At 38.9% G+C, this 22,773-nt stretch overlaps 1 protein-coding gene across 1 annotated transcript in view; it reads left to right on the forward strand.

Annotated features, from left to right (window-relative positions):
* VAMP7 (vesicle associated membrane protein 7) overlaps nt 1-22,773 on the forward strand; it is a 45,274-nt gene that overhangs the window by 16,816 nt on the left and 5,685 nt on the right. Inside the window, exons 4-6 of the mRNA XM_066356937.1 lie at nt 634-771; nt 4,667-4,757; nt 15,347-15,414. Of these exons, the coding sequence (XP_066213034.1) occupies nt 634-771; nt 4,667-4,757; nt 15,347-15,414 (297 nt within the window). The remainder of the gene's footprint in view (nt 1-633; nt 772-4,666; nt 4,758-15,346; nt 15,415-22,773) is intronic.

A 22,773-nucleotide genomic window follows, 5' to 3' on the forward strand; every position in this document is an offset into this window, starting at 1 on the left:
GTGTTTTTTAAAATTATTTTTAAAAATCCAGCTATATCTGAAATGATGGATGTGAAATGGCTTGGAGTATCTGAGAAACAAATATTACTAATTTGGGATGGTCAGAGTTGAGTCTTATATTTATTGAACTATAATTGTGTGTGTGTAAATGTGTATGTGTACAAATACTTTTGACTAGGCAAGAGTACATCACTTGATTTTTTTCAAATGGATGACCACTCTTGAAAAACATCGAAGTTTATGTCAGAAGTGTAATCTTTGTGTGTAAAAAGCTGTCCTGTTCTGGATTTATTAAACAGCTTGTGCTGCGTCATCTAACAGATCCTGTGAAAGATAGGGAGGAAGTAAAATCCAACTCCTGATCTCGCAAAGCTAGCCTGGGTTCTTTTATCTTCAGTTGGCAGTTAACAAACATGTCTGGATTAGACTCTCAGCTCATTCCTTTGCTTGTTGTCTGACCTTTGGCAAGTTAATTCTTGCCAGAGACTTCTTTCCTTATCTGGAAAATGAGGTCATTGTTAGTTCCTCCTCATGGAATCATTGCTCAGTAAATGTTAGCTGTTCTTATGGTTGTTGTTAATCATCCATGTCATCTTTTGTTTACTGTTGAACTCTGTGTTGGGCTTTCTTCAGGATTTTGAACGTTCCCGAGCCTTTAATTTTCTGAATGAGATAAAGAAGAGGTTCCAGACTACATATGGTTCGAGAGCACAGACAGCACTCCCGTATGCCATGAATAGTGAGTTCTCCAGTGTCCTGGCTGCGCAGCTGGTAAGATCTTTCTCAGGATATAGTATTTTAATTCACATCTTATTACCTCAAAGCACCATGAATATAGAGGACATTGACCTGCAATACAGTTTTTTGTTTAATTAAGTGAGAGGCAGAGTGGCAGAGTGGCAGAGACAGACTCCCACAAGCTCCCCAACCGGAATCCACCCGGCAAACCCCAAGGCGATGCTTTGCCTGTCTGGGCTGCGGCTCCATTGCTCAGCAACCGAGGTATTTTAGTGCCTGAGGCGAGGCCATGGAGCCATCCTCAGAGCCTAGGGCCAACTTTGCTTAGAACCATTCTGAGCAGTGGCTGTGGGAGAGGAGGAGAGAAAGAGAGATGGGAGGGAGAGGTGGAGAAGCAGATGGTCGCTTCTCCTGTGTGCCCTGACCAGCAGTCGAGCACAGGACTTCCACACACCAGGCCAATGCTTTACCACTGAGTCAACTGGCCAAGGCCAGAGTTTTCTGACTGTGTTATTATATGCCAACATAACACAATTTTCCTGAAAAAAAAAATTAAAGGACCCATTTTAGGGTAGAAAGCTAATAGAGTTTGTAATATTCTCTTTAATGGTCAGAGTGTCTCAGGATTGGGAAGGATATTAAAAATCATCTGTTTAAACTACCCATCTAATGCATAAATGCATTCAACATGTCAGATTGCCTCAGCCTATTCATTGACCTTCCACCATGAGACAAGTTAATTTTTGAACAGCTCAAGGTAATCAGTTGAAGGTTTATCTGTATGCATACCTGATTGTGAGCTCAGTGAAATTTTACACATGTACACAACTGAAATGTCACCCTTTTCAAGCTAGAAAATATCTCTATGACTCTAAAAGTTCCCTCCTGTCCCTTTGTAGTCATTCCTCTCCCTCACACTCTGTCTCAGGCAACCATTGCTCTATTTTCTTTCACTATAGTTTGTCTTTTCTAGAATTGCCTGTAAATGGAATCACATATTATATACTCTTTTGTTTCTTCTTGTTTTGCTCAGTGTAAGTAGTATTATATGCATATACCACAATTTGTTTACCCCTTCACCAGTTGCTGGATATTTGACTTGCTGTCACTTTTCAATTATCATGAATAAAGCTCTTAATGAACATCCATCTACAAGTCTTTATGCAGATGTGAGTTTTCATTTCTCTTTGGTAAATGCCTAGGAATGGAATTACTGGTCATATCATCAAACTTTTCCTAAAGTATTTGTACCATTTACATTCCTACCAGCAGTTCCAGTGTTTCTGCATCCTTGCCAGCACTCGTGATGGTCTTTATAGTTTTATTCATTCTAATGAGTGTCTAGGGATATTTTCTTGTGGGGTTTTTTTATGATTTTTTTATTATTATTAATTTTAATGCAGTGACATTGATAAATCAGGGTACATATGTTCAGAGAAAACATCTCCAGATTATTTTGACATTTGATTATGTTGCATACCCCTCACCCAAAGTCAAATTGTCTTCCATCACCTTCTATCTGGTTCTCCCCCTCCCCCATTACCATCACATTCTTGTCCATGTCTCTGAGTCTCATTTTTATGTCCCATCTATGTATGGATTCATACAGTTCTTAGTTTTTTTGATTTACTTATTTTACTTCGTATGTTATCAAGGTCCATCCATGTTATTGTAAGTGATCCAATGTCATCATTTCTTATGGCTGAGTAGTATTCCATAGTATATATATATACCAAAGCTTTTAGATCCACTCGTCCACTGATGGACACTTGGGCTGTTTCCAGATCTTCGCTATTGTGAACAATGCTGCCGGCCCTGGCCGGTTGGCTCAGCGGTAGAGCGTCGGCCTAGCGTGCGGAGGACCTGGGTTCGATTCCCGGCCAGGGCACACAGGAGAAGCGCCCATTTGCTTCTCCACCCCTCCGCCGCGCTTTCCTCTCTGTCTCTCTCTTCCCCTCCCGCAGCCGAGGCTCCATTGGAGCAAGATGGCCCGGGCACTGGGGATGGCTCTGTGGCCTCTGCCTCAGGCGCTAGAGTGGCTCTGGTCACAACATGGCGACGCCCAGGATGGGCAGAGCATCGCCCCCTGGTGGGCAGAGCATCGCCCCATGGTGGGCGTGCCGGGTAGATCCCGGTCGGGCGCATGCAGGAGTCTGTCTGACTATCTCTCCCTGTTTCCAGTTTCAGAAAAATGAAAGAGAAAAAAAAAAAAAAAAACAATGCTGCCATAAACATGGGGGTGCATTTCTCCTTTTGGAACAGTTCTATGGTGTTCTTGGGGTATATTCCTAAAAGTGGGATAGCTGGATTCTTGTAGTTTTAATTTGCCTTTCCCTGATGACAAATGATGTTGCAACCTTGAAAAATGCTTTCCTTTTATTCATGCAATTCTTTGAGTGCAGAAACATAAGTTCTATATATGATTGTGGTGTGAATAAGAAAAACAGCATTGTGACTGAATCCTTTTCACTTCTATCAAGTGTTCTTTTTAATACTCTTTTTGAATATTATACTGTACTTTAAATATGTGTTAATCTGGGGATGAAGTTTCTTTAAATAGTTATAAATCTTTATTATTTAATCAGTTGATTTGCTTTAAACTTCTCACTAGGAAACATTAATATATATGAAACTGTAAAATATCACCAACAAAAAATATACTGGCCCTGGCCAGTTGGCTCAGTGTTAGAGCATCGGCCTGGAGTGTGGATGTGCAGGGTTCGATTCCCGGTCAGGGCACACAGGAGAAGCACCCATCTGTTTCTCCACCCTTCCCCCTTTCACTTTTCTCTTTCTCTCTCTCTCTCTCTCTCTCTCTCTCTCTCTCTCTCTCTCTCTCTCTCTCTCTTCCTCCTCTCCTGCAGCCGTGGCTCTATTGGAGCAAGTTGGCCGCAGGCACTGAGGATGGCTTGCAGGCTTGCATGGCCTCCGCCTCAGGTGCTAAAAAGTGGCTCCGGTTGCAATAGAGCAAGGGCCACAAATGGGCAGAGCATTGCCCCCTGGTGGGCTTGCCAGGTGGATCCCTGTTGGGGCTCATGCAGGAGTCTATGTTTGCCTTCCCCTCCTCTCACTAAATACACACACACATACACACACACACCAATGCACAAAAGTAAATAGAGTCAGCTGGCAGCTAACTTACAATTCAGCTGGTTTGTCATTAGCTCCAGTTTTATGTTTGGCCCTCTGAATACTTTCCTCATCTGTAAATGGAGCTAATAATGATGATATCTTCATCAAGAGTTTTTGGGTAAATTAAATAATATCCCCTACTTGAGGCATTTAGCACAATGAAGCGACTGGAATATTGTATATTAAGTACTCTGTAATTGTTAGCTATGGATAATAATTTTAAAATATATAATGTCATCAGTGTCTTACATTTCTAGATCCTCTAAAAATCCACTGCAAATAGGATGCATACCCTGATTCTAACAGAATAAGAGCAGATGCCTAGAAGCTGAGCCATCTCCTACCTCATCATACCCTAGAAGTGGGGAACAATTTAGTGTACCCTTTCTGTATCCTGTTCCTCCTTCCTAACTATAGTCTTCTGTTATTCTTTCTTCCTAGTCTAAACCCCCTACTTCTGCTCTAAGAGTCTCAGATGTATATTTGACATATTATACATTTAGCTTTACTTAATTTAAAACAAGGTGGTATTTTTATACCATCAACACACTTCAGGCGAGATTGGGCGCATTCAGGGTGGTATGGCCGGAGACACACTTACATTTCATACAGTAGCATTTTTATGCGGTCTATATTTTTTCCTAGGTCTGGTAACAATTTTTTAACGTAGTGACTTCTTTTTCTTTATCAATGCAGACATAATTTCATAGCATTCCTCAATGTCATTCCTCTTGGGGGTTTTTTCCTATTGTAAATATTGTCTGGGTATCATAAGTTTAATATTGTTTTCTTATAGAAGCATCACTCTGACAATAAGGGCGTAGACAAAGTGATGGAGACTCAAGCCCAAGTGGATGAACTGAAAGGAATCATGGTCAGAAACATAGGTATGTCTCGTGGCATAGTCCACATGATTGTGGGCAAAAGTAAGAATAGATTACTTGACTGGGGTCAAATTATTCTCTTGAGACTGAAACAACTTCCTTATTCTTACTATTGGAAGCTGTCAGCTGAGCTACAGAGATTACTTATAATGCTGTCTACTGTAGGAATGGTTTGTTTTTAGTACTTCTAACTCTTCTATATTCTAAATTTGTTGGTCAGCTTAGCAAGACTAATTTCTGAGGCCCTCACAATAGTGCAGCGATTTCATATAATTTAGTCAGTTTCAGTTGGCGATACCTACGTAGCTGATATGATCAGTAGATAACTTAAAGTATGACTGTTTAATCTCCTTAGATACTTTGTAGCTCTTGATTGAAAGAACCAAAAACTGTTATATTCTTCAAATGTATGAACTATGATATATATAAATTTGATCAGCCTGTGTTTTGTCAAGAATCTATTTAGTACATTAAAATAATGTAGAGAAATGCATAAAGTTGATTTTTAAATTGATTATTCAATGGTATTTAGATTTAAGATGATGCTAATTATTTTTTCAAAGCACAGGTTCTCACAGTGTAGTCCCTGGGCCAGCAGAGTCAGCATCTCCCAGCATTCTGTTAGAAATGCACATTTTCAGGCCCTCCCCCAGGCTTACTGAATAAGAAACTCTAGAACTGGGGCCCAGCAATCTGTGGTTCATAAGCCTGAAGGATTCCAATGCACACTCAAGTTTGAAAACCACTCTTTAAAACATATCTTCTAAGGGGAATAGCTTACAGATAACAACTTCTATACAATTGAACAGAAAGGATTATGTCATTGCTCAATAAATATTTAATTAAGACATTGTCAAATTGCATAAATGTATGTTTACTTGTTTCTTGGATATACTATTTGAATTCTTTTTATAATATTAGAACAGATACACGTTGAAAAAAGACTTTTTAAAAAGTTTATTCTTTGTCTCACCATTCTAAAGATTTATTTCCATTTTCTTTCCTTTAAATTTTTATCCGCATAGTTGTAATTATCGCTTATATTTAGTTTTCTGGAGGCAGTATAATATAGCGATCACATTTTGAAGTCATACATGCCTATGATTGAGTATTGACTTCACTTCCTACTTTCTGTTAATACTTGATCAGTCCTCTCACCTCTCCGAGTCTTATTTCCTAATTTGCAAAAATGAGATAATAGAACCTAAGGATACCAGAATAAAAGAGGTAATGTATGAAAAGCTTTGTACAGTGCCGGGCAAGAACTGAATGATTGTTAGCTATTGTTAGTCTACTTTATGCTCACACAGTATTCTGTTGAGTTCTATCATGTCCTTATTTTGGACACTTTGATTCTGTAGAGCAGTAGTACTCAGAGTGCTGTTTTACAACCAGATAAGGAGCTTGCTTCCCTGTTGTCCATGCTGTACTTCCTTCACTGAGAACATCTTACTATAAAAATCTCACTTGAACTGAACAGTGTGCTTAGAGACTTGTCAAAGCAGTAGCGAGCACTGCTAGATAGCACTGATTTGGAGGTTTGTGTTATAATAACAGTTCTGTTATAAATGGTTTGGAGGCCATTATGATTTTCTTAAAATTAATTTCCAGAATAATTTTAATAATCACAAAGCAGAAACATTTTTGTGGTTCTGAATAGATATGTATGTCTCTTAGCTGTTTGAAGTGATTTTCTTTCATTGATTTTAGTTTTATTACATGTCTAGGTGCAGACTTCAGAACTTATTAAAAAATAGGTTCTTCTTTTTCCTTTTTTTTTTGGTCACCAAATGTATTTATTTTGCCTTAAAGTGGAAGCAGCCAACTACTACAATATTATTTATTGCAGATGTATAATGTTTCCAGAAAATAAAACTTTTTAATTAACTCCTTTTAAATGACTTACTTATTTTTAGAATAATAGAAACAGCGAATTAAATAGGTGGCAAAACATGTCTAGTCATCTTCTTTTGATTTTTTAGCAGCTTTATTGAGATACAATTTACAGACCATACAATTCACCCATTTAAAGTATACATTCTAATGGTTTTTACTATAAGAGTTGTGCAACCATCACCACAATCAATTTTAGAACATTTTTATCACCTGCAAATGAAATTCTGTACCCACTTATAGTCAGTCACTCCTCTTTTCCCTTCAACCTTCAGACCTAAGCAACAATTAACCTCCTTTCTGTCTGGAGAGATTTGCCTATTCTGGAAATTTCATATAAATAGAATCATATAATATGTGGCCTTTTATATCTTGGCTTTTTTTCACTTAGCATAATGATTTTGAGTTTTATATTGTAGCATGTATCAGTACTTAATTCCTTGTTATGGCTGAATATTCCATTGTATTGATACATTTTATTTATCAGTGGATGGAAATTTTGGCAGCTTCTACTTTTTCATTATGAATAATCCTTCTGCGAACATTGCTATACAAGTTTTTGTGTGATCATATGTTTCCAGTTCTCTTGGGTACATACCTAGGAGTAGAATTGCTGTGTCACATGGGAACACCATGTTTAAGTAAGGCCAAACTTTCCTAAAGTGGCTGCATCATTGTAAATTCCCAGTGGCAATGCATAAGGATTCCAGTTCCTCCACATTCCTGCCAAAATTCAGTATGTCTTTTTTTATTATAGCCAGTGTTATATGTGTGTAATAGTATCATTTTGTGGCCTTGACTATTTACCTGAAGACTAATGGTGTTGAGCATCTTTTCATGCACTAATGGGCCATTTGTATATCTTTGGAGAAATGTCTATTCAGAATCCATTGTCATTTTTTAAGTAAGTTGTCTTTTTATTGTTGAGCTGTAAGAATCCTTGTCTACTCTGGGTACTACACCATTATGACATATGAGTTACGAATATTTTCTCACATTATATGGGTTGTCTTTTCACTTTTTGATAGTGATCTTTGAAGGACAGAAGTTTTTAATTTTGATGAAGTCTTCATTTCTTTTTTTTCCCTTTTGTTGCTTGTTCTTTGGATGTCATATTTAACAGACAATTGCCTAAATCAGGGTCACAAGTATTTACTCCTTTGTTTTCTTCTAAAAATTTTATAATTTTAGCTATTACACTTGGTTTATGATCTATTTTGAGTTAATATTTGTATATAAAAAGTAAGGAAGGGATCTCATTTAATTCTCTCAAATGTGTGTATTCAGTTGTCCCAACACATTTGATTTTTATTTTCCCATTTAATGGTCTTAGCACCCTTATCGAAAAATAATTCTCTATAGATGTATGGGTTTATCTGGACTCTCTGTTCTGTTCCAGTACTGTATGTCTGTCATTATCCCAGTGCCACACTGTCGTGATTATTGTAACTTTTTAGTAAGTTTTAAAATCAGGAAGTATTAGTCTTCCAATTTTGTTCTTTTTTTTAAGTTTGCTTTGGCTATTCTGAGTATTTATCATTTTCATAAGAATTTTAAGGTGAGCTTGTCAGTTTATGAAACCAAAATAACTGGGGTTTTGTTAAGGATCCGTGTTGAAATTGTAGGTCCGTTTGGGTAGTCTTGCCAGTTTAACATTATTAAACATCTGACCCATGAATATGAGACGCCTTTTCATTTATTTAGGTCTTCTTTAAGTTTTTTTCAACAATGTTTTGTAGTTTTCACTGTACACAAGTCTTACATGACAAAGACTATGCTTGACCAAAGGTTAACCAGTCTCCTCTGAGTCCTGTTTGACTAGGCTTCATCCTTGAGCTCTGTCCTTGGCCTGCCTAAGCCAGCTGTTGCAAAGAATCCTGCTAAGTCAATCCTACCCGTGGTATATGATCACCCTTGATAGCTGCTTAAGTTCCTTATCCCCTACCTTTGATGTGTAAATCTTTGGCCTCCACTGAAATCCTTTCCGCTGGTTTAGCAAGATTCCCTTACCCTTGATTTCTCATCCTTGTAATTTTCCATCTACTGGCCACCCTCTCACTCTCCTCCTTGGCTATAAATCCTGATTTGTATTATTTTTCATTATTGAAGTATAATTTACATACAAAATCCTGTGAGTTTAAGGTATATAGCATGTTAATTTGATACATTTATATATTGCAATATGATTAACACCTTAACTTTAGCTAATATCTATTACATGAATTTTTTTGTGGTGAGATCATTTAAGATTTAATCTCTTAGCAATTTTGAAGTATATAATGCAGTGTTGTTGATAATAATTGGTGTGCTATGCATTAAATCTCCAGAACTTATTTACCTTCTAGTTGCAAGTTTGTACCCTTTAACAACATCTCCCCAGTTTTTCCAACTCCCACCCCCAGTAACCACGATTCTAGTCTCTACGAGTTTGGCATTTTTACATGACATATGTAACTAATATACATTATTTGTCTTTCTCCGTCTTATCTCACTAAGCATAGTGCCCTCGAGATCTGTCCATGTTATTGTAAATGGCAAGATTTTCTTTTTTCTCATGACTCAATAATACACCATTGTGTGTGTGTGTGTGTGTGTGTGTGTGTGTGTGTGTGTGTGTGTGTGTGTCATCTTCTTTATCCATTTGTCCACGGATGGACATTTCAGTTGTTTACATGTCTCGGCTATTGTGAATAATACTGTGATAAACATGGGAGTGCAGATACCGCTTCAAGATTCTGTTTTTCTTTTCTTTGGATATTTACCCAGATGTGGAATTGCTAGTTCATATGGTAGTTGTATTTTTTCATGTTTATTGTATTAATTTTAGAGAGAGAGAAGGGAAGGGAGAGAGGGAGAGAGAGACAGGGACATTGATCTGCTCCCGTGTTTGCCCTGACCGGAGATAGAACCGGCAACTTCTGCCCCTTGGGATAATGCTCCAACTACCTGAGCTCTTCAGCCAGGGTGGTAGTTGTGTTTTTAATTGTTTGAGAAACCTAGCTGAACCAATTTACATTTCCACCAACAGAGCAAAAGGATCCCTTTTTCCACATACTTACCTACACTTGTTATCTCTTGTCGTATTGGTGATGACCATTCTAACACATAGGTGTTTTCTTTCTTTCTTTTGCAGGCTGGAGGGTGGTTTTATTAATGTTGCTTTACATCTGAAAATCTCATTGCCTGTGCTGGAACTGTGAGGGGTTAAAACTGGAGAGCAGAGGGGCCCAGAGCTTTGGGGAGTAGCAGTGAAAGAGGCAAAAAGGGGCCGATGTGACTTGTGGCACAAAGCCTGAACCGAGTTCTAATTGATCAATCTGAGAATAGCCCATGGTGGCGTATGGCTCCACAGCATACCGGCTCCACCTGTGGCCTCCTGTCATTGTGGTTTTGATTTGCTTGTCCCTGATGATAATAATTTTGAATGTCTTTTCATGTGCCTGTTGACCATTTGTATGTCCTTGGAAAAATGTCCATTCAGTTCATCTGCCTATTTTTTTTTATTGGCTTCTTTGTTTTTGTGTTACTGAGTTGTATGAATTCTTTATATGTTTTGGATAATAACCCCTTATCCCATATCTGGTTTGCAAATATTTTCTCCTATTCTGTAGGTTGTCTTTTTATTTTATTGATTGATTTTTGTTTTGTTTTGTTGTGCAGAAGCTTTTTAGTTTGATATAGTCCTACTTGTTGATTTTTGCTTTTGTTGCTTGTGTTTTAGTGTCATATCCTAAAAAATATTGCAAAGACCAATGTCAATGACCTTCTTCCCATGTTTTCTTCTAGGACTTTTATGGTTTCAAGTTTTACATTTAAATCTTGAATGCATTTTTAGTTAATTTTTTTGAATGGTGTGCAGTAAGTCCTCATGTAATATTGTCAGTAGGTTCTTGGAAACTGCAACTTTGAGAAAAACAGCATATAATGAAACCAGTTTTACCTTAGGCTAATAGATATAAACAAGAGTTAAGTTTCTACAGCATATTTTTGGTCACAAGAACATCATCAAACTTCTAAAGACCCCAAATATTTCTAATATTAAACATTACAATAAATGTGAACTATACACACATTTAAGAAAGTGATAAAAACAAGTAGAGTTGTTTTCCAATCCACTTAATTCCAGTTCAGGGTTACAGTTGGCTGGAGCCAATCCTGGCAGCTCAGGGTTCAAGGCTAGAGCCCACTCTGGATATGGTGCTATTCCATTGAAGGGCTGCCATGTTGCTGGCATTGCCCACTTGTCCTTGTTATATTCAGAGTTGGGCTCAATCTCTTTTTCCTCTTGTGATAGTCTTGACCTCTAGTCAAGACTAGACCTCTTGACTACTAGTCTTGGAATAAAGTCTTCCTTACCATTTTGACAAGTATCAATAATTCTCTTTAATAGTATCTCTCTTCCAACATTCTTCTTGCCTTGTTTGTAAGCATTTTATTTTTTATGCTTTGTAAATGAAGTTTTTCTTTTCCATTTTTGATTGTTCATTGCTTGTATATAGAAATACAATTGAATTTTGTATACTGATTTTATACTGTGCAACTTTGTACAACTCATTAGTTCTTACAGCTTTTTAGTGGATTACTTATTTTTTTATAAAATTTTATTAATTTTAACGAGGTGACATCAATAAATCAGGGTACATATGTTCAAAGAAAACATCTCCAGGATTACTTATGATTGTCTATATATAGGATCATACATTCTGAAAATAAAGATAGGTTTAACTCTTCCTTTATAATCTGATGTCTTTCAGTTCTTTCTCCTACCCAGTTGCTTTCTCTAGAACCTCCAGTACAGTGTTAATTAAAGAGGGCAAGAGTGGACATCCTTGTTTTATTCCTGTTGTTTTCTTGTTTTTCTGATTTTCGGAAGTCTTTCACAATTAAGTATGTTAGCTGTGGTTCTTTTATAGATGCTCTTTACCCGGTTTAGGAAGTTCCCTTCTATTTCCTGCTTGTTGAGTGGTTTTATAATGAAAAGGTATTAGATTTTTGTCAAGTGCTTCTTTGCATTTATTGAAATCCTACTTTTTTTGTCCTTTATTCTATGAATACAGTATAGTGCAATAATTGATTTTGGATATTAAATCAACCTTGCATTTCTAAAATAAATGCCACTTCATTTTGGTCTATAGTCCTTTTTATATAGTACTGGATTCATTGTGCTAGTATTTTAGTGGATTTTTTTATGTCTATAGTCATAGAAAGTATTGATCTGTTGTTTTCTTGTGTTATCTTTGGTTTTGATACCAGAATAATACTGTCCTCATAGATTGAGTTAGAAAGTGTTCTCTCCTCTTCTATATTTTGAGGAGTTTGTGAAGAATTAGCATTAATTCTTGAAATGTTTGGTAGAATTCACTTTAAAGCCATCTGGGCCTGGGCTTTTCTTTGTGCAAAATTTTAAAATTGCTGATTCAATCTCTGTTCTCTATTTAATGTGATGTAGCTCTAACTCAGGTTTTGTTTCTTCTTGAGTCTGTTTTGATGGTTTCTGTCTTTCTACAAGTTTATTTCATCTAAGTTATCTAATGTGTTGACATATTCTCTAAGGATCCCTCTAATTTCTATGAAGTTGATAGTGATTCTTTTAGTAATTTGAGTCTTTTATCTTTTTGTCGTGGTTTGTTTTTGCAGATTTACCAATTTTGTTGATCTTTTTTAAAAATCTGCTTTTGGTTTTATTGTTTTCTCTTTTGTTTTTCTGTTATGTAATTTTTCCTGCTCTAATCTGTATTATTTCCTTCCCTCTGGTGAGAACTGTCTTCCTGGCTTCTAGATTGCTGCCTTGTCACTGTCCTTGAATGAAGGGGGTGGGGGAGAAAGAAAGAGACACCTCATGTTTGCATATAAGCCTAATGATCTCCCAAAGTTTCCATGTCCAAATACCACCACAGTGTTTGTTAGGGCTTCAAGGCTTAATTCCGTCTATAACATCTTCCTTTTCATGTGGGTGTTTACTGCTATAAATTTCCTTCTGTGTACTGCTCTGACTTCATCCCATATGTTTTCCTTCTGTTGTTGATTTCTAATTTTAGTCTATTGCTAAGTCCCACAGCTGAGCCCCCTCAATGTAAATTTCTAATCTCTGCTGTTTTTCCTGTGTAACAGGGTAACAGGGTCACACTTTCCTGTTTGTCTTCATATCTGTCTCTTTTTTTTTTTTTTTTTTTTTTTTTTTTTGCTGAAAACTGGACATTTTAGATGATATGCTGTAGCAACTCTGGGTACTGATTCCCACCCCCTCGAGCTTGTTGTTCAATTGTTTAGTGATTGTGCTGGCATTTACTTTCTGAAGCCTGTTTTTCCCATAGTGTTCAGCCTCTAATGTCACTTCTCAGAGGGAACAATCTTTTTTTTTTTTTTTTTTTTTTTTTTGTATTTTTCTGAAGCTAGAAACGGGGAGAGACAGTCAGACAGACTCCCGCATGTGCCCGACCGGGATCCACCCGGCACGCCCACCAGGGGGCAACGCTCTGCCCACCAGGGGGCGATGCTCTGCCCCTCCGGGGCATCGCTCTGCCGCAACCAGAGCCACTCCAGCGCCTGGGGCAGAGGCCAAGGAGCCATCCCCAGCGCCCAGGCCATCCTTGCTCCAATGGAGCCCCGGCTGCAGGAGGGGAAGAGAGAGACAGAGAGGAAGGAGAGGGGAGGGGTGGAGAAGCAGATGGGCGCTTCTCCTGTGTGCCCTGGCCGGGAATCGAACCCGGGACTTCCACACGCCAGGCCGACACTCTACCACTGAGCCAACCGGCCAGGGCCTCAGAGGGAACAATCTTGGTCATACACACCGTCACCCTGAAATTACATGACTCATTTTGATTGTCTCTTTTCTTGATCTCCCTGTTATGCTTCTAGCTGGTCTGCTTCTGTTGGTGTCCCACCCAGCAATTAGCCTTCACTAATTGCAGGTTAATTGCCCTATTTTTTTCCCAATAGTCCCCCAGACATAAATGGCTCCAGTCTGATCTAATTAGATTTGAGCTCCCTTGTCTTTGTTGCTAGTCTTAGATATTTGTTCTGACCTCAGGAGGGTTCTTATTAGCTGTTTCTTTCCCTGGTACTTACTCCCTATTAAACCTCTAGCTCACCTATGGTTTAACTTGAGATTCTCATGGAGCTACCAGCTGTATCTTAATTGCTTGCCTCCAAAATCTCTACTGTTTTTGACAACACCCTTAGGCTTGAACCTTAACATACTCTATTTCAGGGGTCCCCAAACTTTTTACACAGGGGGCCAGTTCACTGTCCCTCAGACCGTTGGAGGGCCAGACTATAAAAAAAACTATGAACAAATCCCTATGCACACTGCACATATTTTATTTTAAAGTAAAAAAACAAAACGGGAACAAATATAATATCTAAAATAAAGAACAAGTAAATTTAAATCAACAAACTGACCAGTATTTCAATGGGAACTATGCTCCTCTCACTGACCACCAATGAAAGAGGTGCCCCTTCCAGAAGTGCAGCAGGGGCCAGATAAATGGCCTCAGGGGGCCACATGAGGCCCACGGGCCGTAGTTTGGGGACCCCTGCTCTATTCCAAATAAAGTCTGTTCTCTCAGGGAACTCTTAAGTCCCGTCTCACCCCCCTGGGAACAGTGTCTGAGTCACTGCTTTAGAGTTATGGATAGGGTCAGTGGACTGCTTCTCTGTAGTGACATGCTTATTCTACCCATGAAGTGCTGGGTAATCGTGGTATCCTGGCTTGCCTCTACCAGCACGGGGCCTCTGCCCTAGGAGTAATTCAGGGCAGGGACACTCAGGGCCCCGTATTCTTGGCCTGCCACCTGATGTAGAGCTCTGCCGTGTGTGTTGGGGCTCGGTAGAGGAAGGGGGCACCTTGCTGGAATAGAACTTCTGTATCAGGTGGGGCAGGGTAGGAGGAGAAATGGTGATGACTTTCCCAGACTTGCCCCTCCTGGGGAGAAAGTATAGTCTTTCCTGGGACCTGAGGGGAATGAGCACCCCCCGGGCTATACTTGTCGGGAGTAGCGCTTCCATCTCACTGAGCAGAGGTTTGGCACAGGTTGTGGCTTAAATGCCATAGACTGTCACTGTTCCTACTGAGAGTTAGTTGATTTTCTTGTATAAATGTTTCTTCACTTGCTGTATGTCCTTAGGACATTCACAGTTTTCAGAGACTTTGAATGATGTTGCTGTTTATTTGTTTATTTTTGTAATTTTGACCAGTTATAGTTGTTTTATTGGAGAGAGGTTTTGTGGAGCTCCTCACACCAGAATTCTTGAAGTGTCCAACTCTTTCCCATTTTGGTACCTGTTTTTTCATGATCAGATTATATCCTTGATTTAAAGGGTTGCAAACTACATCCCTTGGATCAAATATGGCCTACTTTTTTATATATAAAGTTTCCTTGGAACATTGTCATGCTTATTTGTTTACATATTGTCTATGTCTGATGGAGTTGAATGATTGTGACTGGCCCACAAAGCCTAAAATATTTAGTATCTGGCCCTTTACAGAAAACAAAACAAAACAAAACAAATGCCAGCCCCTACTTTAGTTGATAAGCTTTACTAAAGTCTTTTATTACTTAAACATAGAAATGTTCCTCTAGTAAATATGAGTTGTCAAGAGTACCAACTATAATTAAAATCAGATTTGGCTTAAAACAAGACAAAATAGCACATCTTTAATATAAAAATGATATTTTCTGTTTTTCCAATATTTTTAGATCTGGTAGCCCAGCGAGGAGAAAGATTGGAATTATTGATAGATAAAACAGAAAATCTCGTGGATTCGGTAAGTACGGGATATGATCATATTTTTCAGGATGTAAAGTAGAGAAGCTGATAAATGGCTAATTTAATAAGGAAATGTCTTAAATTCATTACTGTAGTATTTTTTGTTCTGACCTCCATTATGTGATTACATTGTGATTATGAGGATAACAATGAGGCATAGAAAAAAGAAAACATGACCCATTAATAGCCATTAAGGAAGCTTTGGTTTAGAAAACATACTCAGTTTACAGAAACATTTTTAAGCTTTGGATTGATGCCTATATAATTGAGCACCTCAACTACACATACCAGTCTGTTCGCTTCTGTACATTTTGAAAAACATGAAAATAGAAATTTTCAGGCCACTTGTGGCCCAGTATGAATCCTGAAACCTGGACAGTTTAGTCACTTTCTTGCTTACTGTGACAGCTTGAACTTTCCTTTTATCAAACAAGAGACAGAGCTTGGGAAGGGCCATTGAGTCTTAAGGAGTCAGTGTGTCCCTGTGACCTAGTTATGCTACAATGATGTGAATCTGCATTCTCCACTTAGTGGGTGAAAGTTTGAGGAAAGATGATAATATAGGGTGAACAGAAAGAGGGCAGAGATCAGTTACAACTTGGGCCTGCACCCTCACAAATTGAAATGCAGATTACACCTTGAAACAGATCAATAAGTGTTCATGTTCATTCCTACTGGCAGCTATAGTATAGTAGTTAATAGCACAAGCTCTAGAGTTGGGTGACCTAGGATTAAATCCCATCTCTGCCACTAACTAGTTGTATGACCTCAAGAAAGTTACTTAACTATGCCTCGGTCATTATCTGTAAAATAGAGATGTACCTACTTAATAGTGGGGTTTTTTTTGTTGTTGTTGTTGTTGTTTTTGTATTTTTCTGAAGTTGGAAACGGGGAGAGACAGTCAGACAGACTCCCGCATGCGCCCGACCGGGATCCACCCGGCACGCCCACCAGGGGCGATGCTTTGCCCACCAGGGGGCGATGCTCTGCGCCTCCGGGGCATCACTCTGCCGCGACCAGAGCCACTCTAGCGCCTGGGGCAGAGGCCAAGGAGCCATCCCCAGCGCCCGGGCCATCTTTGCTCCAATGGAGCCTTGGCTGCGGGAGGGGAAGAGAGAGACAGAGAGGAAGGGGGGGTGGAGAAGCAGATGGGTGCTTCTTCTATGTGCCCTGGCCGGGAATCGAACCCGGGTCCCCCGCACGCCAGGCCGACGCTCTACCACTGAGCCAACCGGCCAGGGCCTTAATAGTGTTTTTAGGTCTAAATTAGATAATGAATGCAAAGTGTCTAACACAGTGTCTGGTAAAAAGTAAGAGCTATTTAAATGTTTATTGTTAGTTTTACAGGGACATTTGTTAACAGTTGATCTTAGAAGGATAACAGTTTCTTTCATTAAACCATGTGGTAATTGAAAGGTGGCACCATACAGGAAGTCAAAACCCCAGGGTTCCATAATAGCTCACTTTATAACTATTGCTGGGGTGTAAAGAAGGCAAAGAATTATCTAATCCCAGATCTGCAAACCAGTTAATTTCTTTGGTACTTCCAGTCCATCTTTTAGTTATTCTTAATCCTAAAATTAATATCGGAATGGTCTGCGTTTGACCAGTATTAGTATAGTCTGTACTTTCCAAATAAAAGTCTTCTTAATTTTAACATGTTCTAGAATAACAAAAAGGGCTCATTAACTCACAGATGTCTCTCTTTCTAGATGAATAACATATATACAGTAAAGTACAGCAAGTATATTACTTTTAATAAGTGTACAGTTCAGTTATTTTTATATCTCTATACCCATTGTAATACTACCTACGTCAAGATATGAAACATTTTCTATACCTCAGAAGGCTTGCTCAAGCTCCTTCCAGTTAATAATCCCCTAAAGAGAACTTTTTCTGATTTGCATCACCCTTGACAGTATTTTGCCTGTTCTTAAAATGTATAGAAATGGGCTCTGGCCGGTTGGCTCAGTGGTGGAGCATCGGCCTGGCGTGCAGAGGTCCCGGGTTCGATTCCCGGCCAGGGCACACAGGAGAAGCGCCCATCTGCTTCTCCACCCCTCTCCCTCTCCTTCCTCTCTGTCTCTCTCTTCCCCTCCCGCAGCCGAGGCTCCATTGGAGCAAGGATGGCCCGGGCGCTGGGGATGGCTCCTTGGCCTCTGCCCCAGGCGCTAGAGTGGCTCTGGTCTCAACAGAGCGACGCCCCGGAGGGGCAGAGCATCGCCCCCTGGTGGGCAGAGCGTCGCCCCCTGGTGGGCATGCCGGGTAGATCCCGGTCGGGCGCATGCGAAAGTCTGTCTGACTGTCTCTCCCCGTTTCCAGCTTCAGAAAAAAAAATACAAAAAAAATGTATAGAAATGAAATCATATGTTACGTACACTTCTGTGTCTGGCCTCTTTTGCCTACCATTGTACCTGTGAGATTCATCCACATTGTTGGATATAGTAATAATTTATTCTTTTTTACTGTTTCCTATTATTCAATTGTATAAATCTACCTACCAAAATTTGTTTTTAAATTCTCCTCTGTGGAGCTTTAATTTTGATTTCTCTGTTTTGTTTCATTGATCTGTTTGTCTACCTTTATGCCAATACCACACTAATAACTGTAGCTTGTTAAAATTGCCTAAGTCCTCCAACTGTGTTCTCCAGGATTGTCTTTGGTATTTTAGGTACTTAACATTTCCATTTATATTTCACAGTAAGCTTGTTAATTTTCTTCTTTTAAAAAAATCTTATATCTTTGATTGTGATGGCATTTAATCTATAGGTCAATATAGGGAACATTAGTATCTTGACAGTATTGAGTCTTCCTATCCATAAAATGGCACATTTCTGCTTTGGAGTAGGATTTCTTTAATTTTTCACAATAATATTTTGTAATTTTTGGTATACAGGTCTTGCACATATTTTGTGAAATTTACCCTTGACAATTTCATGCTTTTGTATCCTATTGTAAATTTTTAAGTTTCATTTTCCAATATTTTTTGCTAATATAAAAGATTCATATAAATAAAATAAAAAATGAAAGAGAAGTTACCACAGATATCACAGAAATACAAAAGATCATACTAGAATACTATGAAAGACTATATGCCACCAAATTCAATAACCTAGAAGAAATGGATAACTTCCTAGAAATATATAACCTTCCTAGACTGAATCATGAATAACTGAAAAATCTAAGTAGGCCAGTCAATGATAAGGATATTGAAACAACCATCAAAAACCTCCAAAAACCCTAAGTCCTGGACCAGATAGCTTCATTAGTGAATTCTAACAAACAAAAGAATACCACAGATCCATATCTCTGATGACTACAGATGTAGAAATCCTAAAAATACTAGCAAATTGAATACAATAATACATTTTAAAAAAAAGAACAGCCCTGGCCGGTTGGCTCAGTGGTAGAGTGTCGGCTTGGCGTGCAGGAGTCCCAGGTTCGATTCCCGGCCAGGGCACACAGGAGAAGCGCCCATCTGCTTCTCCACCCCTCCCCCTCTCCTTCCTCTCTGTCTCTCTCTTCCCATCCCACAGCCAAGGCTCCATTGGAGCAAAGTTGGCCCGGGCGCTGAGGATGGCTCCATGGCCTCTGCCTCAGGCACTAGAATGGCTCTGGTCGCAACAGAGCAGCGCCCCAGATGGGCAGAGCATCGCCCCCTGGTGGGCGTGCTGGGTGTATCCCGGTCGGGCGCATGCGGGAGTCTGTCTGACTACCTCCCCATTTCCAACTTCAGAAAAATACAAAAAAAAAAAAAAAAAAAAAGCACATCACGATCAAGTGGGATTCATTGCAGGGGCACAAGAATGATTCAACATGTACAAATCAATCAATACAATACAACACGTTAACAAGACAGTGAAAAACATAATATGATCTTATCAATAAATACAGAAAACCATTTGATAAGTTTCAGCATTCATTTATGATTAAAACACCCAATAAAATAGGTATAGAAGAAGAGTACCTCAACATAATAAAGACCAGTAGGACAAACCCTCAACTAATATCATACTCAATGCTAAAAAACTGAAAGCTTTTCCTCTAAAATCAGGAAGATTAGGATGACCACTCTCACTGTTATTCAACTTAGTACTGCAAGTCCTCACCAGAGCAATGAGGCAAGAGAAAGAAATAAAAGGCATCCAAATTGGGAATGAAGAAGAAACGTCCACAGATATCTCGGGTTTAGTTCCTTGTCAGGGCACCCAAGAGAAGCGACCATCTGCTTTTCTCTCCCTCTCTCTCCTCCTTCTCTCCTTTTTCCCTTCCCACAGTGGCTCCATTGGTTCAAGCATGAGCCCCAGCTGAGGATAGCTAAGTTGGTCCCAGTGTCAGCCTCAGACACTAAAAATAACTTGGTTGATTAAAGCATCAGCCCCAGTCAGGGGTTGTGGGATGGATCCCGATTGGAGTGCATGTAGAATCTATCTCACTATCACCCCTCATTTCAATTAAAAAAAAAAAAAATATATATATATATATATATATATATATATAGAGAGAGAGAGAGAGAGAGAGAGAGAGGGAAAGAGAGATGTGTGTGTGTGTGTGTGTGTACAATCTTATGGACTAATGTCATCCCAATAATTTAACTTAAAAAGTAAAATAGAAAAAAATAAACTGCTACTGCAATGCAGGTGTCGGGAGTGGATGATCTCAAGGGGAAAAAGACAAAAAAAACCATACCTCTGAATTAAATACTCATTTGGAAATTCAAAAAACAATGAAATTGATTTTTGTATATTGACCTGGTTTATATCCTGCAACTTTGCAAAATTTACTTATTAGTCCTGAGAGCATTTTTGTAGATTCCTGCCTTTTACTTATTTCCCTTGCCGTATTGCACTGGCTTGAATCTTCTACACAATAGTGAATACAAGTAGTAACAGTGGAAATTCTTGTGTGTGGTACATCATGTGTGGAAAAAAAATCAGTGTTTTTACTTATATTGTTAACTGCAGATTTTTTTTAAGTTAGATATCCTTTATCAAGTGGAAGAAATTCCCTTCAGTTCCTCCTTTGAGAGTTTTATTCATGATTTTCACCAGATGTTTTTCTCCATCTATTGAGAGGCTTGTATGGTTTTTCTTCTTTGTTAGTTACAATTACTGAATGTAACATAATTAGTTAACATTTGTTTTTAATGTTAAAACAACATTGCATTCCTGCAAGGTCATGGTATATTATCCTTTTTATATAACACCTTATTGGGTTTGATACTGTTTTGTTTAGGAATTTTGCATCTGGGTTCATAAAGGATGTGTGTTGGTCTGTTTTTAGACTTTGGCATTAGGGATATATGCTGGCCTCATCAAACAAGTTGGGAAGTCTTACCTCTCTCGCTATCCTCCAACGAAGTTTAGGTACTATTGGTATTATCTGTTTCTTAGCTGTTTGGAGGAATTCACTAGTGAAGCAGTCTCCGCCTGCAGTTTTCCTTGAAGGTTTTAAATCTACCGTTTTGATCATTTGTTTCCTATTTTCACCATCTGTTTTTTGTTCCCTTCTTCCTCTTTTTCTGCCTTCTGTTTGATTCATTGAGGGCTTTAAAAATTCCATCTTTATCACAGAATTGTACACTTGAAACCTATATACTTTTATTAACCAATATCACCCCCAATAAATTTAATTTAAATAAAATAACATTTAAAAAAATAGTTGATTTGTGAATGGTTAAATATTGACTTGAGGATTGCAGGCCTCTCTACCCCAGCCTATTGAATTACATGAGTATATTTAGGCCTATTAGTTTTAATGCTCGCTACTTTTTCTTATCCACATTATGTTCATATTTCTTGAAATCTTTATTATAATTTTGTGAGTAATTTTAAAGTGTTCAGGCAGCTGAGAAATTTATGAACCCTTCAGTTTAAAGGGCACAGTTCCCAAGACAGCGCTCACATCTGACACCCAGCTGCAAGTTTATTTCCAAATTCACTCTCAGGTTTGATCATTTGCTAGAAGGACTCACAGAAGTCCATGAAAGCTGTTATACTCACCATTATGATTTATTATAGGCAGACGATACAGATTAAGCTCAGCCAAGGCAATGAAGCACGTGGGGGGGGCGGTTTGGAGAGGTACCAAACCCAGAATTTCTGTTGACCTGTCTTCATGGAGTTAGAATACATCAGTCTCCCAGCATAGCTGTGTGACAACATGCGTAGAGTGTTGTCAAGCAGGAAAGCTTGCCCAACTCTTGGTGTTCAGTTTTTATTGAGATTTTATTATGTAGGCACAGTTCACTGATTACCCACTTAACCTGGTTAATCTTTCGTCTCCAGCTTCTCTATGTGTGACCCAAAGCCTCTATCCTAAATCATATAGTTAGTTGGTCATTTGGTAGTGACTAGTCCCTACCCTAAATCACATTGTTGCTATTTGGTACTAGCCCATATACCCTAGGCAAGCAAAGATTTTACTTCCCAGGAGCTCAAGGCAAAAGTCAGACTCCTTTGGGGGCAAATTTAAGTTCTTCACTACACAGTACAGTTGATGGGTGTTTGGGTTGCTTTCAGTTTTGAGATAAGACAAATAGTACAGTTGGAAATATTTTTTGTATATGTTTTTTGGTGAACTTGTTCATACACTTTTTTTTTGGTATAAACCTAAGAATAGAATTCCTAGGCTATTAAGAAATTTTATTGTTTGCTTGTTTTGAACTGCTTCTGTTTGGGTAGGAATGGCTCAGTAGATATTGAGAAGTTGCTGTTTCAAAAGCAAATGGAGGCCTTGGCCGTCTGGCTCAGTGGTAGATCGTCAGCACAGCATATGGAAGTCCCGGGTTCGATTCCCAGCCAGGGCACACAGAAGCGCCCATCTGCTTCTCCACCCTTCCCCCTCTCCTTTCTCTTTATCTCTCTCTTCCCTCCCACAGCCAAGGCTCCACTGGAGCAAAAGTTGGCCCAGGCACTGAGGATGGCTCCATGGCCTCCACCTCAGGTGCTAGAATGGCTCCAGTTGCAATGGAGCAATGGCCCAATTGGGCAGAGCATCGCCCCCTGGTGGGCATGCTGGATGGATCCCGGTCAGATGCATGCAGAAGTCTGTCTCTCTGCCTCCCTGCTTCTCACTTCAGAAAAATACCAAAAAAAAAAAAAATGGATAACTGAAGGCATGAAGTTTTTTGGGTTTGGACCCTCATATAAGTAAATACACATATTATGGAAATTGAACAGGTTTTATGTTCCAAAATCCCAGGACTATGCTGGACAGAATAGGCAAATGTGTTCATAGCCAACTGGCTTAGAAGGAGCCTTTCTTATTGGAAGCATAAAGAGGATAAGGTTTTTCTACTAACAGAAAGAACCACTTCTTGTGCTTGACATCTCGTGCATGGCTATGGTGAAGAAGA

Source organism: Saccopteryx leptura, chromosome X, assembly GCF_036850995.1.
Source record: "Saccopteryx leptura isolate mSacLep1 chromosome X, mSacLep1_pri_phased_curated, whole genome shotgun sequence".
NCBI lineage: Eukaryota > Metazoa > Chordata > Mammalia > Chiroptera > Emballonuridae > Saccopteryx > Saccopteryx leptura.